The sequence below is a fragment of the Dioscorea cayenensis genome, chromosome 5, assembly GCF_009730915.1.
Source record: "Dioscorea cayenensis subsp. rotundata cultivar TDr96_F1 chromosome 5, TDr96_F1_v2_PseudoChromosome.rev07_lg8_w22 25.fasta, whole genome shotgun sequence".
In the NCBI taxonomy this organism is placed as follows: domain Eukaryota; kingdom Viridiplantae; phylum Streptophyta; class Magnoliopsida; order Dioscoreales; family Dioscoreaceae; genus Dioscorea; species Dioscorea cayenensis.
In genome coordinates this window covers 30,711,924-30,725,264 of record NC_052475.1, presented here as the reverse complement: position 1 = coordinate 30,725,264, position 13,341 = coordinate 30,711,924, and the positions used below count along the sequence as shown (strand labels likewise).

The 13,341-nt window shown below is 34.0% G+C and overlaps 2 protein-coding genes across 8 annotated transcripts; one reads left to right on the top strand and one right to left on the bottom strand.

Moving 5' to 3' along the window:
- The first annotated feature begins 75 nt into the window (after window positions 1–75).
- Window positions 76–5,789, top strand: LOC120262336 (glutathione hydrolase 1-like). Of its 6 annotated transcripts, XM_039270429.1 has the most exons (10): window positions 76–235; window positions 1,634–1,698; window positions 2,377–3,090; window positions 3,217–3,234; window positions 3,320–3,668; window positions 3,751–4,269; window positions 4,493–4,728; window positions 4,811–5,078; window positions 5,171–5,308; window positions 5,431–5,789. In XM_039270429.1, the coding sequence occupies exons 5-10, from the start codon at window positions 3,330–3,332 to the stop codon at window positions 5,674–5,676; spliced, it is 1,746 nt and encodes a 581-aa protein (XP_039126363.1). In that variant the 5' UTR covers window positions 76–235; window positions 1,634–1,698; window positions 2,377–3,090; window positions 3,217–3,234; window positions 3,320–3,329; the 3' UTR covers window positions 5,677–5,789. The 6 variants fall into 6 exon arrangements, with proteins under 6 accessions (XP_039126363.1, XP_039126364.1, XP_039126362.1 ...); XM_039270430.1 differs by lacking the exons at window positions 76–235; window positions 1,634–1,698 and adding an exon at window positions 2,128–2,223; XM_039270428.1 differs by lacking the exons at window positions 76–235; window positions 1,634–1,698 and having other exon boundaries at window positions 2,141–2,506; window positions 2,995–3,090.
- Window positions 5,790–6,145: 356 nt separating this feature from the next.
- LOC120261628 (protein RAE1) lies at window positions 6,146–12,778 on the bottom strand. Of its 2 annotated transcripts, none has more exons than XM_039269583.1 (12): window positions 12,657–12,778; window positions 11,797–11,867; window positions 11,521–11,607; window positions 11,323–11,388; window positions 10,981–11,174; window positions 10,133–10,274; window positions 9,238–9,318; window positions 8,476–8,604; window positions 7,749–7,826; window positions 7,273–7,344; window positions 6,856–6,936; window positions 6,146–6,478 (listed from the first exon to the last, which is right to left on the bottom strand). In XM_039269583.1, exons 2-12 carry the CDS (start codon window positions 11,845–11,847, stop codon window positions 6,431–6,433), a joined length of 1,029 nt encoding a protein of 342 aa, XP_039125517.1. In that variant the 5' UTR covers window positions 11,848–11,867; window positions 12,657–12,778; the 3' UTR covers window positions 6,146–6,430. The 2 variants fall into 2 exon arrangements, with proteins under 2 accessions (XP_039125517.1, XP_039125518.1); XM_039269584.1 differs by having other exon boundaries at window positions 12,661–12,774.
- Between the last annotated feature and the right edge of the window lie 563 nt (window positions 12,779–13,341).

Below are 13,341 nucleotides of genomic sequence, written 5' to 3'. Positions count from 1 at the left end.
TTTTTTAATTTTTAGATTTTAAATTTTAGATCTTATTTTTATCGTCAGGATTAAATCAAATCTCGTCGTCCTAATCTTTTTTGCTCCGGAACCCTCTAGAGAAGATCTTCACGCGGTGCCTAGTTTTTAATAAAAAGGGGGGAGACCGGAAAAACCCTACCTTCTCTTGTTGTCAAAGTGGCTTAGGCAGCGGGGTCCCGATTCTTGGTAGAGATAGCAACTCCGAGTACTGAAGGTAGGATCTTTAAAACTTAGATATTGATTTTTGGATTTTTGTTTCCTTGTTGTCCTTTTTGTTGCTTGATTTGTAGCGATGGTTACTTCTGATCCATTCTTTTGATTCTAGATTTTTTATCTATACCTCCTCTGAAATAAAATTAGAAAATCTTAGCATGTCATGCTATGTTTAAATGTCTCTTTAACTGTCAGTCCTCTATATTTGCTTTAGTATGTGATTTTTGAGATTTGTATATACTTTTCTAAATATCTGCAATTTTTTAGAAAAGTACGGATTTTTTTGTTATTTATATTTTAAATTATTTATTTATTATTATTTTTAGAATTATTTTAAATTATTTTAAATTTCACGTTAATGATATTTTATTTTAGAATTATTTGAAAGGTTTAATATTTATTTAAATCCGGATCATTTAATTCCTGAATTTTTAGATAATTTATTTAAATTCAGATTTTTTTTTTTTAATTTCTGAATTTAGATATTTTATTTAATTTTTGATTAATTTATTTATTTAAATTCATATTATTTAATTTCTGAATGTTAGATATTTTATTTAATTTATGATTAATAATAATTATTGGAATCACGCGACTGTTAAAAAATTTTTGCTTTGCGTAATGATATTTTTACCGAATAGATTTCCCGAACAGTTTCCCGGATGACATGTGACATGTCAAGTTGGCATCCATGTCAGCATCCAAGTTGGCATCCATGTCAGCATCCACGTCATTCTTTCTTTATTTTTTTTAGAAAAATTTAATTTCTTTTTATTATCTAAATTCTAAATTAAAACATTTAATCGAAAACCCCTCCCTAAACCCTAAACTAGGGGTTTGTGATTTCTTGTTTTTGGATTTAGGGTTTAGGGCTTAGAGTTTAGGGTTTAGTATTTATTATTTAGGGTTTAAATTTTTAGATTTTTAGGGTATAGATTTTGTAGTATTTGGGTTTATGATTTTAGATATAGTTTTATAATTTTTTTTTAATTTCAAGTATTTAAGAATTTTTAAGGTTCAAATTTAAAATTTATATATAAAAAATAATGACGTGGATGCGGATGTGGATGACAAGTTGGGCATCCACATCATTCGGAAAACCTATTCAGTAAATCTATTAGATAAAAATAGCATCCCTTTTTGTATTTTGCCAAATATGAATTTTGATAGTTTATTGTTTTGTGAACATATGCACACGGTTCAGGCTCGGGTCACCGAGGGTAAATATATGAATTTTGTTATTTTGTTTTGGCAATAGTTGTTTGGGGGCCTATATTCTTAGTATTATGACATTTTTATTTGTTTGAAATAAATCTATGATGTTTGATTGTGTTGTATTTTGACTTTTTAAAATGATCTTATTGTCAAGCTCATAAATGTTGTTGATATCTCTTTTCAGATCAAGAGTAGAGTTGAGTGGCGGATAGCTTAGCGGTCGTTGGGCAATCGCCGAATAATTAGCATGTAATAAGTCTCGTTTATTGTGGGCCTAGGTTTTATTTAAATAAATTTGTATTTTTTATTTTTATTTTTTGCAAAACTTATGTTCCTAAATTTTGCCTTCTTGTTAGATTTTGTAATTCTTGAAAGCATCCTTTGTTTACCTTACCGAGGGTTCGAATCCCTCTCTTTCTGTTTTTGTTAATTGACCAACATTATCCAATTTCTATAATTATGAAACCCATGTGAGATACGAAAGAGCAAGCTATTCTCTTTTTTAAATTGCATTGACCGAGGTTGAAGCTCCAGTGAGCCAGATTCAGGTGTGACAATATGATTTTCATAAGAGTATATAATTATTTACCTGTTTACTCGGGGGGTACTTATGTAATTTTAACAAAGTTATTGAATGCTGAAACGGAGGACTTTGACTAACTCAAGTCTTCATACTTTGCCTGCTCCAAGCATGCCTAGTTTTCGCCTTCATTTTCTGCGCTCTTTCCATTCAGCCTTAGATTCTGTGTTCCGCTTATCTAAGCAAAGCCATTGGTCCAAAATTTGTTGTTTTTAATTTATTTATTCAAGTTTGTCATCTTGTATTTGATCTTTTCTCTCTGTTGGAATCCCTTTGTCATTTTATTCTATTTTATTTTTTTATGTACTTGAAGTAGAGAAAGAAGTCCTCACTTAAAATGGTTGCAGATAAAAGTGAAGGGCGGGGGTTCCTTTTGGCAGCACAAGAAAGAAGAAACCCATGCAAGCCTGCAATGAATGCAATCATCATCTTAGGAGTTGGGAGAAGACATCTAATGGACCAGTTTCTTTGATAAGGGTAAGTAAGGGTGAGTGTTCACTTCCTTCTCATGTTCCTCCATATGCCACCACTCACAAGAATTACAAATAAAGTTCTTTTAAAGTTTTTATTTTATTTTATTTTTAAATAATATGAACAAGTCACGACAAATAGATATACAATTTCTCTTATTAATTAAAGTATCGTCCAGAGTCAAGTGCTTTAGCTATTTAGCTATTCAGTGTTGCAGGCAAAAGAAATTATTAAAATAATAATTATTTTTAAAACATGTTAACAGTTTTATTTTTACTCATGTATTTCACTATAATATTTTTTTAAAATGCATTTTATAATATCAAAAAATAATTCAAAAGTCTGCAATTCGTGTAATGTCAACTCTTAAAGGTGAAACTCTTTTTCTTTTTAAAAAAGAACACAGAAGTCCATGAAAAAAAAAAAAGATCAAAAACATTTTGGTATTTGTAAAATAACATGACAAGCACATGCCAGCATATGCAATTATGCAGAGCTTTTGAAGTACAAGTCTCAACAAGATAAGCCCAAAGAAACTCATACAACCCTCCCCCAACTATTGAAGCAGTTTGCAACAAAGACTCTCATTGGTGAGCTCTTCTTTCTTTCCTTCTTCTGTTTGTCCTTTGTATTCCATCTCTTTTATTAGTTCCTCAATCATTTACATAACTGATATGTATTTTTTTTTTTTTTTCTTTTGGTGTTTCCTTAATAAGAAAAAGAAAGAAAACAAGGTTAGTTATGTTAGTTGAACAATTTACAGTTTTGTGTCAGTCATTCTTCAATGTCTGATCAATTGTGTTAATGCAAATAATACAGCAAAAAAGCAATGTCTCAATGGAGGCAAGCCATTGGCATTGCACTTGCAATCAAGATCATATTAGTTCTTCAACCAGCATTAGGCCTTGCCAGCTATAGGCGAGAAGAAATTGTTTCTCAACATGGAGTAGTTGCTGCTGATGATTGGAGGTGTTCTAGAGTTGGGAGGGATGTTCTCAAGGAAGGTGGACATGCTGTCGATGCAGCGGTGGCTGTCGCACTTTGTTTAGGCGTCGTTAGCCCTGCTTCGAGCGGCATTGGTGGCGGAGCTTTCATGCTCTTGAGGCTTTCTAATGGCAAAGCTCAAGCTTTTGATATGAGGGAGACTGCTCCATTGATGTCTTCAAAGGTGAATTAGTAGTACAAGAATTTGAATTCAATAAATTAGTATGGTTTCATTGATCCAATTGTTTGATGTTTGTTGTTCATAGAACATGTTTGGAGGCAATGCAACATTGAAAGCAAATGGACCACTGTCAATTGCTGTGCCAGGAGAAGTTGCAGGACTTCATGAAGCATGGAAAATGTATGGCAAGCTTCCATGGAAAAGGCTTGTGATGCCGGCTGAACTATTCGCTCGAAATGGATACAAGATATCTCCTTATCTACACATGCAAATGAGCAAAACCAAAGAAGCAATTTTCGCTGATGAAGGATTGAGAAACATGCTGACATTGAATGGAAAACTCTTGCAACCTGGAGATATCTGTTATAATAAAAGATTAGCGAGTACATTGCAGGCCATATCAATGCATGGACAGAAGGCATTTTACAATGGTTTGGTTGGTAAAGCATTGGTCGGAGACATTCAAAAGGTCGGTGGGATATTGACAATGAAAGACTTGCAGGAATATCATGTTAAAATCACGGAACCAATCTCTGCAAATATAATGGGATTAGAGATCTTAGGAATGCCTCCACCTTCTTCTGGTACTGCTGCAATGATACTGGTATGCATTTATTATCACAACTCTCATTAAAATAAACTGCTATGGAATTCCCTTTTGATTATGTGTGTAGAAGTCATGTGCTCTGTATCAAATTGCGGTCATTAGACATGTGATCATGTGCTTCTAATATTTCATGTGTCTTCTATTTATTTAATCGTCTTGGAAGAAATGATAATTTTATCGTATTCTAATTCATGTTGTTGTTCTTTTTTCTTATGCACAGATCTTGAACATTTTAACTCAATATGGAATTCCTTCAGGAGTTTCGGGTTCTCTCGGTCTTCACCGGCTGATTGAATCACTGAAACACGCATTCGCAGTAAGAATGAAACTCGGTGATCCGGCATTTGTCAATGTAACACAAGTTGTATCAGATATGCTATCGCCGAAGTTTGCTGCAGAGTTGAAGAAAACCATATTTGATAACATGACATTCAGTCCTGATCATTACGGTGGAAAGTAAGCAAAACCATTGAAAAAAAATCAATAAATCATATTGCATTAATCAGTGTTTTATATATCACAATGTATTTGCTCACAGATATAAACCACTTGTGGATCATGGAACAAGTCACATATGCATTGTCGACAGAGAGCGAAATGCGATCTCAATGACAAGCACGGTTAATGGGTATTTCGGAGCACATATTCAGTCACTTAGCACTGGAATTTTACTGAACAATGAAATGGATGATTTCTCAATTCCTGCAAATTCATCAAGCAATGATGTTCCACCTCCAGCTCCAGCAAATTTTATCAGTCCTTTTAAGAGACCTTTATCATCTATGACACCAACAATTGTTCTCAAGGTGATTCATTTTTACTAGTCTCTTTAACAGTCTTAAAGTATATATATATATATATATTAACAGAGTTTTGGTTTGTGTTTGTGGGTGTACAGAATGGGCAACTGAAAGCAGTAGTGGGTGCCAGTGGAGGATCCATGATCATAGCTGGAACTACAGAGGTTTTTCTGAATCATTTTGGCAAGGGAATGGACCCTCTTTCATCAGTATTCGCTCCCAGATCCTATCATCAGGTCTTTCTATATAAATTTTATATATATAAATTTGGGTTTGTGTTCAAAGTTAGATGGAGATTATCTAACATGATATCACTGTTATCCATGTTGTTGTTGTTGTTGTTGTTGTTGTTGTGCAGTTGATACCTAATGTACTACAGTATGAGAATTGGACCACAGTGACTGGAGACCATTTTGAGGTCCCTGCAGAAACAAGGGCAGCCTTAAAAAAGAAGGGTCATGTCCTGCAAGCCCTGGCTGGAGGGACCATTTGCCAGTTTGTGGTTCATTCTTTGAAAAATGAGAAGGTGCTTGGAGGTGTAATTCATGGCAAGCTCACTGCCATTAGTGATCCGAGGAAAGGTGGTGTTCCTGCTGGGTATTAGTTTTTTTTTTTTTCATTTCAATGATGATTAATTAAAAGATTCTTCATTGTTATTGGTTTGCTTGAACTTTCAATTCATCAGTTTATTAAATTGTTAATTCATCACTTAAGTCTAATCTATATTTTGAAGTGTCACAGCTTGATTCCAAATAACGCCACCAACTAATGCTTGCTATTATAAATAAGCATTAAGTTTGTTTATTGCTATACTGTGCTTTGACCCAGTTTTTTTTTCTCGAAACACTTAATTAATTAAATTTTTTAATAAAAAAAAGGGCTTCTCGAAACACTTACAAACGTTTTTCTCAACGTCCAAGCTTCTCAGACCAAACACGTTTTGATTTTTTAAGGTTAAATAATTATGTGGTAACTGGTAAGTCATCTAAACACAACTAATTTGGTTATAAAAAAAGAATAAATTAAACTAATTTAATTTATGGCAAACAATCTTCAAGATCTCTCTCTTCCCATAAACAATTTGCACAAGAATTGTATATGAACATCTGATATATCTCAGGGAAACATAAATATTTCAAGCTTTTCTATGATTACATAATACACAGCCAAATCCAGAGCACAAAAAACAAAAGTGACAAAACCTAGCAGTAGACACAGATCATAAGTTTTCAAGTAAGAAAAAGGAGACAAAATGTGGACTGTATATACTAGAACAGTTATGATTCTCAGAACATGTTTCATAATCAATTGGCTTCAAAGATTACCTTCTTCTTGTTCTCAAAGTTTCAGAACTACTGTTATTTTCTTCCTGTTCCTAGCCGCGGCTTTCCTTTAACCTCGGATTCCTATCTCACAACAAAGACGATGTTAACGATAGCATAATCACAGAGTACTGACATAGATTATAGCCACCTCTGATTACTATCGAATTTTATATCACCATGTGACTCATGACAAAGTTCATTATTACGGCTATTCGTTACTGATAATGTGTGCATGAATTGGAGGAAAGAAGAAAATAATTGAAAGAAAATGTATTGATAAAACTTTCTTTCGTCTTTCTTCTGTTCGCTCAATGAACATGACCTAACAGAAGATGATCCATGCAAGTTCAAATACGTTGTACTTAAAATCAGATACCATCAAAGAGTTCATGAGTTAGAAAGATTTAACTTAATTAATTAGGAAGATGATACTTATCAAATAATAAACTTGAAATGACCTGTGGGCTATGGAGATAAATATAAGTCTTTGCGGTTGCTGGGTTGTGATTTTCAGCACCCTTGCTCCAGTCATAGCAAACCTGCATAATTCAAAAGATAAGATTTCATGTCAGAATATCACGTCAAATTTTGATTAATAAAGTCAAAATTAGCGTATGATATAAAAGCCAAAAGAATACAAGGTATGAAAAGAATACAAGGAAAAACATGTGAAAGAATACAAGGCAATTTTTCTGTCTCCGTTGTACTCTTTATGCATGAAAAAGAATACAAGGTAGAAAGCAAAAGCCACACAAACTAGATGGCATAAAGAAGAGATTTTGGCAGAGAAGGCAAGAGCTAGACTCTTATGTAGAGATAAACTACATAATCAGAGTTCCTAAGCTAATCCTGAACAAATCAGAAAAATTGCTCACCGCATATGCAAAAATTGAACCGTCATGGTTGAAAGTGCTGCATGGGATAGGACTACTGCACCTGGCCATAGCCTACAAAGAAAAATAAATCCAATTAAAGAAAATTAGTGTTTTATTGGAAATATTGGAAATCAATTTATACATTTGCAAAATCATTTGAAAATTTAAATAGCATATATTTTATTTGATCCATAAATTTACATAACAAAAATGATATAATTTTGAGAAGATAAAAACCATGTAAACTTCATGTGTAAATTAAGGCTTTTTAAGCAAATGGATGATATATATCCTTCTCAAAGTCAAGTCATTCATAACTTATTTCACACTTGAAGCATCTGAAATAAATAATTTTTTAACAAATACCATTAGAATGGTTCACTTTTTGTATGTATACCTTTCAAATTTATACAAGATAATTAACTAGAGCAGAAATCAATTGAAATACAAAAGATGAATTACTGTGTAAAACGAACCTTCAATCTCTGTTTGCTATCCTTGTCCCAAAAGTTGAATGCACCATCTGATCCTGCAGTTGCAAATGTATGGTGTACCTGTGGCAAGTCTTCCGCACATAAGATACTAAAAATTTGCACTGCACATAGAATTTTACACAATTATAGATGGTCATAACAGATAACACATGATGCCAGTTGATCCCTAAATACATATCTATGAGATGACACACTCTGGTTTTGGGGATTGGGTGTTGGCATAATCATCCATTCATTACTGAAGAGTAATGGGATCATTAAATGCAAAAATAATCAAAGATTCATTTCAGAGAATATGCCATTGTTCGAATTTTTATAATAAAGTCCCAAAGGTTTGCATTCAAAATAGACAAATTAGCAGACAAAACCCCATTGAATGGCCTTTCAAGCTAACTTCTGACCTAAAATGACAAACATATATATAGAAATTACAAGTTTATGATGATAACCACATTGTATCTTGGGCAAAAACAGCCATACCGTTAGGAAGAATGAAGAATAACTCAGAGAGTAACAAACTGATTAGCTAAAGTTAATCTCTCATCACCAGGTCTTGAAAGGAAAATGCTTGTTTTGTCAATAGAAAAAATAATGATAAGCAAGAAAAGCAAGACTACAGGACAGTGTTTGAAGTAAAATAAATAAATAATAATAATAACAATAGCATTCGAGAGATTAAAAAAAAGTTCTAATTTGTAAAGGATCTTACAGGATGAAAGTTCAATGAATTCACTGAATAGATCTCACTGCCCTCTCTATGGCACTTGAATGTGAAGTTTTTACTTTGCTGAGAATCATCCAAATGATGGACACCAACCCTTCCTTCAATAGATCCTACCTGCAAGGGAAGGAAGGAGAAACAGTGTTCACAATAAACCTTGCAGAGTAGAAACAAGTTGAAATTGCTAGTCATTGAAATACACATGTAATAATCAACTTGAGGAGGCAAGTAATGGGGTGCATTTACTATACTAAGAATTCATTAAAACCTTAATTACACAAGTTAAGATTTAAAACTTTTGGTGTCACTCAAACATATAAACAAGCTCCACTAAGGTTGCAGTAAACTGGTGCACTCCTGCAAGAAAAGCATACGGACTCTTGAACATTGGGAAGGATTAGCATCAAGCACTAAAAAATTCAAGAACACATCAATAGGTATTGCTTTCCTCTTAAGCTATTTGAAGGTTTCAATGAACGAGTTGTGCAAGTGAGCAGACCAATTAGCCTACGGTGCAGACTAAAAAAAAAGACAAGTTGTCATTGGGCATTCAATAGCACCATACTGTTATCCATTTGGTGCATTTACTTTGCCTATGACATAATTAATTGGGATGAATGCTTATAATGACTTAATGGCTGCAACCACTCCAGTACAAAAGCTGAAATAAAAAACAGGTAACTAAACATTTATATAGACAAATATGAAAGTGTATAAGATTCAGATATGCAGTGTCACAGAGCATATTACCAAAAAACCTTGTTGATCAGGAAATGCAGCAACACACCTAGTCTGGTACTTGACAGGTGACTGGATTCTCTTGAATTCGGCCTGTGGATAATGTCAGAGACAACAATTGTATGATTTCTCTATTGCGCATCTTAAGTTAGGACTTAGAGGGAAACAAAAAATAAATTAACATTCGAGTATCTGCACAGTAAGAGACAGAAAATCTATTTTGCCACAATCAAATAGTTTAAACTGAGTGAGCACATCAATGTCCAATCCTAACAGAATTTATAAATATCTAGTACATAAAAAAAACTTGTCTTCAAGCTAATTTGAGAGATGGGAGAGTATTTGATTTTATTGATGCATGATGTAGCATTAGCAACCTAAATTACAGATTTTAGGCATATTAACTAAATTGTAAGCTATAGACAAGATAAAATGAATTATCTTTGTAGTGGAAAGTATGTGCCAGATTTTATTGGCTTGTCACACTGTCCCAAGCATGCCATAAAATGATAGTTTTCATGAATTCATTTTACATGGACTCTGTTGATTTACCAAGCTAAAAATGGAGCTTTAGTCCAAATATTCCCTCGAGAATTGTACACATGCTCTAAACACGATGACACTGGGTCTTGTATGTAAAATGGCACTACTGATGGAATGTCAATATCTGACATTTTTGCTTATCATTTTTTGATTAAAGAATCAGGGATGGGTAGCATATTAAATTGGAACAAAAGCATGGTTAACAAACAGAACATCATCATATGATTATGTTAGACAACAATGATCCAGCATGGGTAACTGATTAGTTCTTTTCTGGACCATATATATAAATACACTATCAGCACCTGCACATCAGACAAGAAAAATCTTAGCTGTAGGCCATCACTAGTCAAATATATGTTACCTGAGGATTTTGCAAGTTATAAACTATCAGATTTCGATCTGCTGTGCCAACAACCATTAGTGGATATTGCACTGTCAGAGCATAGCACCTCTCGGGGAGTTGTTGGGTATGAACTGGTTGTGCTTGTCTGGTATCCCAATATCTAGGAAAGGTATTGAGAAGAGAAATATCAAGATTTATAAACTAAGAAAAACAAACATATTGCCTGAAACGCATTAAGACAAACTACAGATAGAGAAATGCTACAGAATTCCTGTGAAATTACATCACAAGAAGCTACAAATAGCCAATATTTAACAGATGTCAAAAGCAGTAAGTCTGCAGTTAGATTTAGAAAAACTACCAAAAGTATTCAACATTACTTTGACATGCTACAAGAAATGTTATAAGTCCGCCAGATCTTCCAAGGGCCATGATCTCAAAATCTGAATAGGCCCTGGAACCATGTAGAGGCACATATATGCTGCAAGTCTAACCATTTCAATACATATGCTACAGTAACCCGATACTGTCCAATCTAGAAAGGCTGAGGTAAATAAAAGTCACACAACCCAAAGCCCACAACATTTGAGAAATAATACCAAGAAATAGTAGGGAATCTACATATTTATCATGTAAAAGTTTATTTTAAAATGATTCAAATACATGGCCCATCAATTCGATATCCCAATCAAATAAGAATCGGCATAGAAGACACAATTCATCATTTGAAGCAAAGAGTTTTATTAGCTAAGCAAAATAACCACAGGAGGATGCTCAGTCACTGCAAGGAAGGATCTAGAAAAGAATAACATACAAGCTGATACTAAGAGCAAAGAATAAATAATGTTACAGAGACAAAGACATACTTTAGAGTCTTATCCCAACTTCCAGTTACGAGGAGGTTCATAGGTTGGATCCAAGCCAGTTCTTTTACAGGTGCATCATGAGCAGCCACTGTGGTCGCTTGGGCACCAGACATCAAAGGCCACATCTTAACCATCTTATCACACCCTCCAGAGAAAACTGCTGTACCATCACCTTTCCAGGTTGAGCAAAGGACCTAAGGAAATGGTTATATTTATCACCACATTAGAAATTTGCAAAGAAAGAAAAAAGAAAGCACGAATCATAGTTCAAATATTTCTTAGTTTTTTAATCTATTATAAGCTAACTTCATTAAAGGACCACATTTTTGTCAAAACTCGTACTGGCTGATCATGCGATATAGATGCCTTTGGTTGACTACTTCCTGCCTGAATCTCCCAGCATCTAACCTGCAACATGATTAGGGAGTAAAACAACCCATATCATAAAAAAAATATTAAAAATATAGTGATGCAATTACTTCAGCACAGAAATCTTAAACTTGATAAACAAATAAATATAAACAGAAGGAGGAAATATACCTGGTTATCCCAGGAAGTGGCCACCAAGTAGTTTCCAACAGGGCTAAAACTTAAACTAGAAACAGAATCACCGGGAGAGGGAAGCACCTGTAGTGAAGAAAACCATGTCACTAGATAATTTAGCCGATACTGTATAAAAAACCATGGTAAGCGACCTTAGTGAAAAGATATAGTCAAGCTGCAGCCACACGTCTCAGCAAGGAAATACATATTAGAGAAAATTACAATAAAATGGCAAGATAAATAGAGCAAGCATGACAATGCAGGGCCTCCTACCTCATAAGACTTGTTTGGATTTGGATTTGCATTCAGCCCTGAAAGGGCCATTTCCCTTTCCTAGTAAGCTCCTTTAAGTAAACAAAATTTATTCATTAGCAACTGAGAAGAGATGAACAAAGCACTCATAAACAGCAAGTATTTCACTAAATAAAGAAATGATCAATTTTCCAACTTGAGATCTCCAATGAAGAACATATTGATTCCACGGCCACATCAACCTTTTGTATATCAGTAGAACAAGAAAAAAGAAACAACAATCCAGTTCAAACAAACACCTTGTTTAGCAAGGGAAACAATGTTTGTAGCTAATATCCACCCACAAACACGACATCATATGATCAAATGGAAACTGAGTCCTAAAACCAAAACTTCTCCAACTCAAAATCTTTATTTCTCGCAAACTCCCATAACACCTCAATCCCATCAAACACAGCAACAGCAATCAATTATCATCAGCAAATTTCACGCAAACAGCCATTCCATTGTTCAAAAGCGTTGAATTTTACAAAAGCATAAATAACAGATTAATCAAACAAAGAAAACACAAAAGCTACAAATGCTCAATAAATAAAACGCAGCCATATCCTCGCCTCATCCAATCATACACAGTCCAGCAACAAATTCAAATCAAGCAACAAAATCCCACCAAAGCTAACACCCAAATCTCCAATACTACAACAAAAACGGCATTAAGACAAAACAGGCAACCAAACAAGACAAAAGTATCAAGCTTTAGATCAAAAGAGGAGAATCCTTGCTTCGATCCAAACAACAAACCAAGAATGGCCGAACATAAAGCTCAGAAGATCTCACCAAAACCCCACCCTAAACGAGAAGAGAGAGAGAGAGAGATGTACGAACGGATTCCCAGTGGTTTCTTGAAAGCCGAGAGCTTTGCGAGGGGTCGAGACGAAGAACTATAATAATGTTTTCAGAGAGCTTGGCAGGGAAAAGAGCGGTAGCAATGGACGGTGGAGATTCGATGTCTTTAATCGGACGGCTATAAATGCATCTCTGACAATGATCGGCGAGCTTGACGGTGGATATCTCTCCGTTCGCGGTCAAGACGTCAGATCTTACGTGGCAATTTTTTATTTGGCAATAATTTCCCAAAAAAGCCTTCAGAATGACCATTAAACCCCCAGGTCTTTCAAAAACTATAAAAATTTTTAAATTACTATTTTACTTTTATTATTTTTTATTTGTTTACTTTCATCTGAGTAAAGATAGAAATAATTTTTAAAAAAACTTGAGTCATCAGGATATTTAAATTTTTTTTTTTTTAAATCCCTCACTAGTCACATGTTACTTTCCCGGGACAAATGAGTCATTTCCTGCACTATAAAAGAGGTGTTACCATTTGCTGATTGATCCTTTGAAACAGTCGAAATTGCTCTTTGGGCAAATCTCTTTCAATGAGTTTATGTATATATCCCTGAAAAATCTAAAATTAGCATACATGTCCCAAGAAAAGTGAAATTTACTCATCTCCATTAAAATATTTATAAAAAATTTGTATATTTTTAAAAATATAAATTTAGT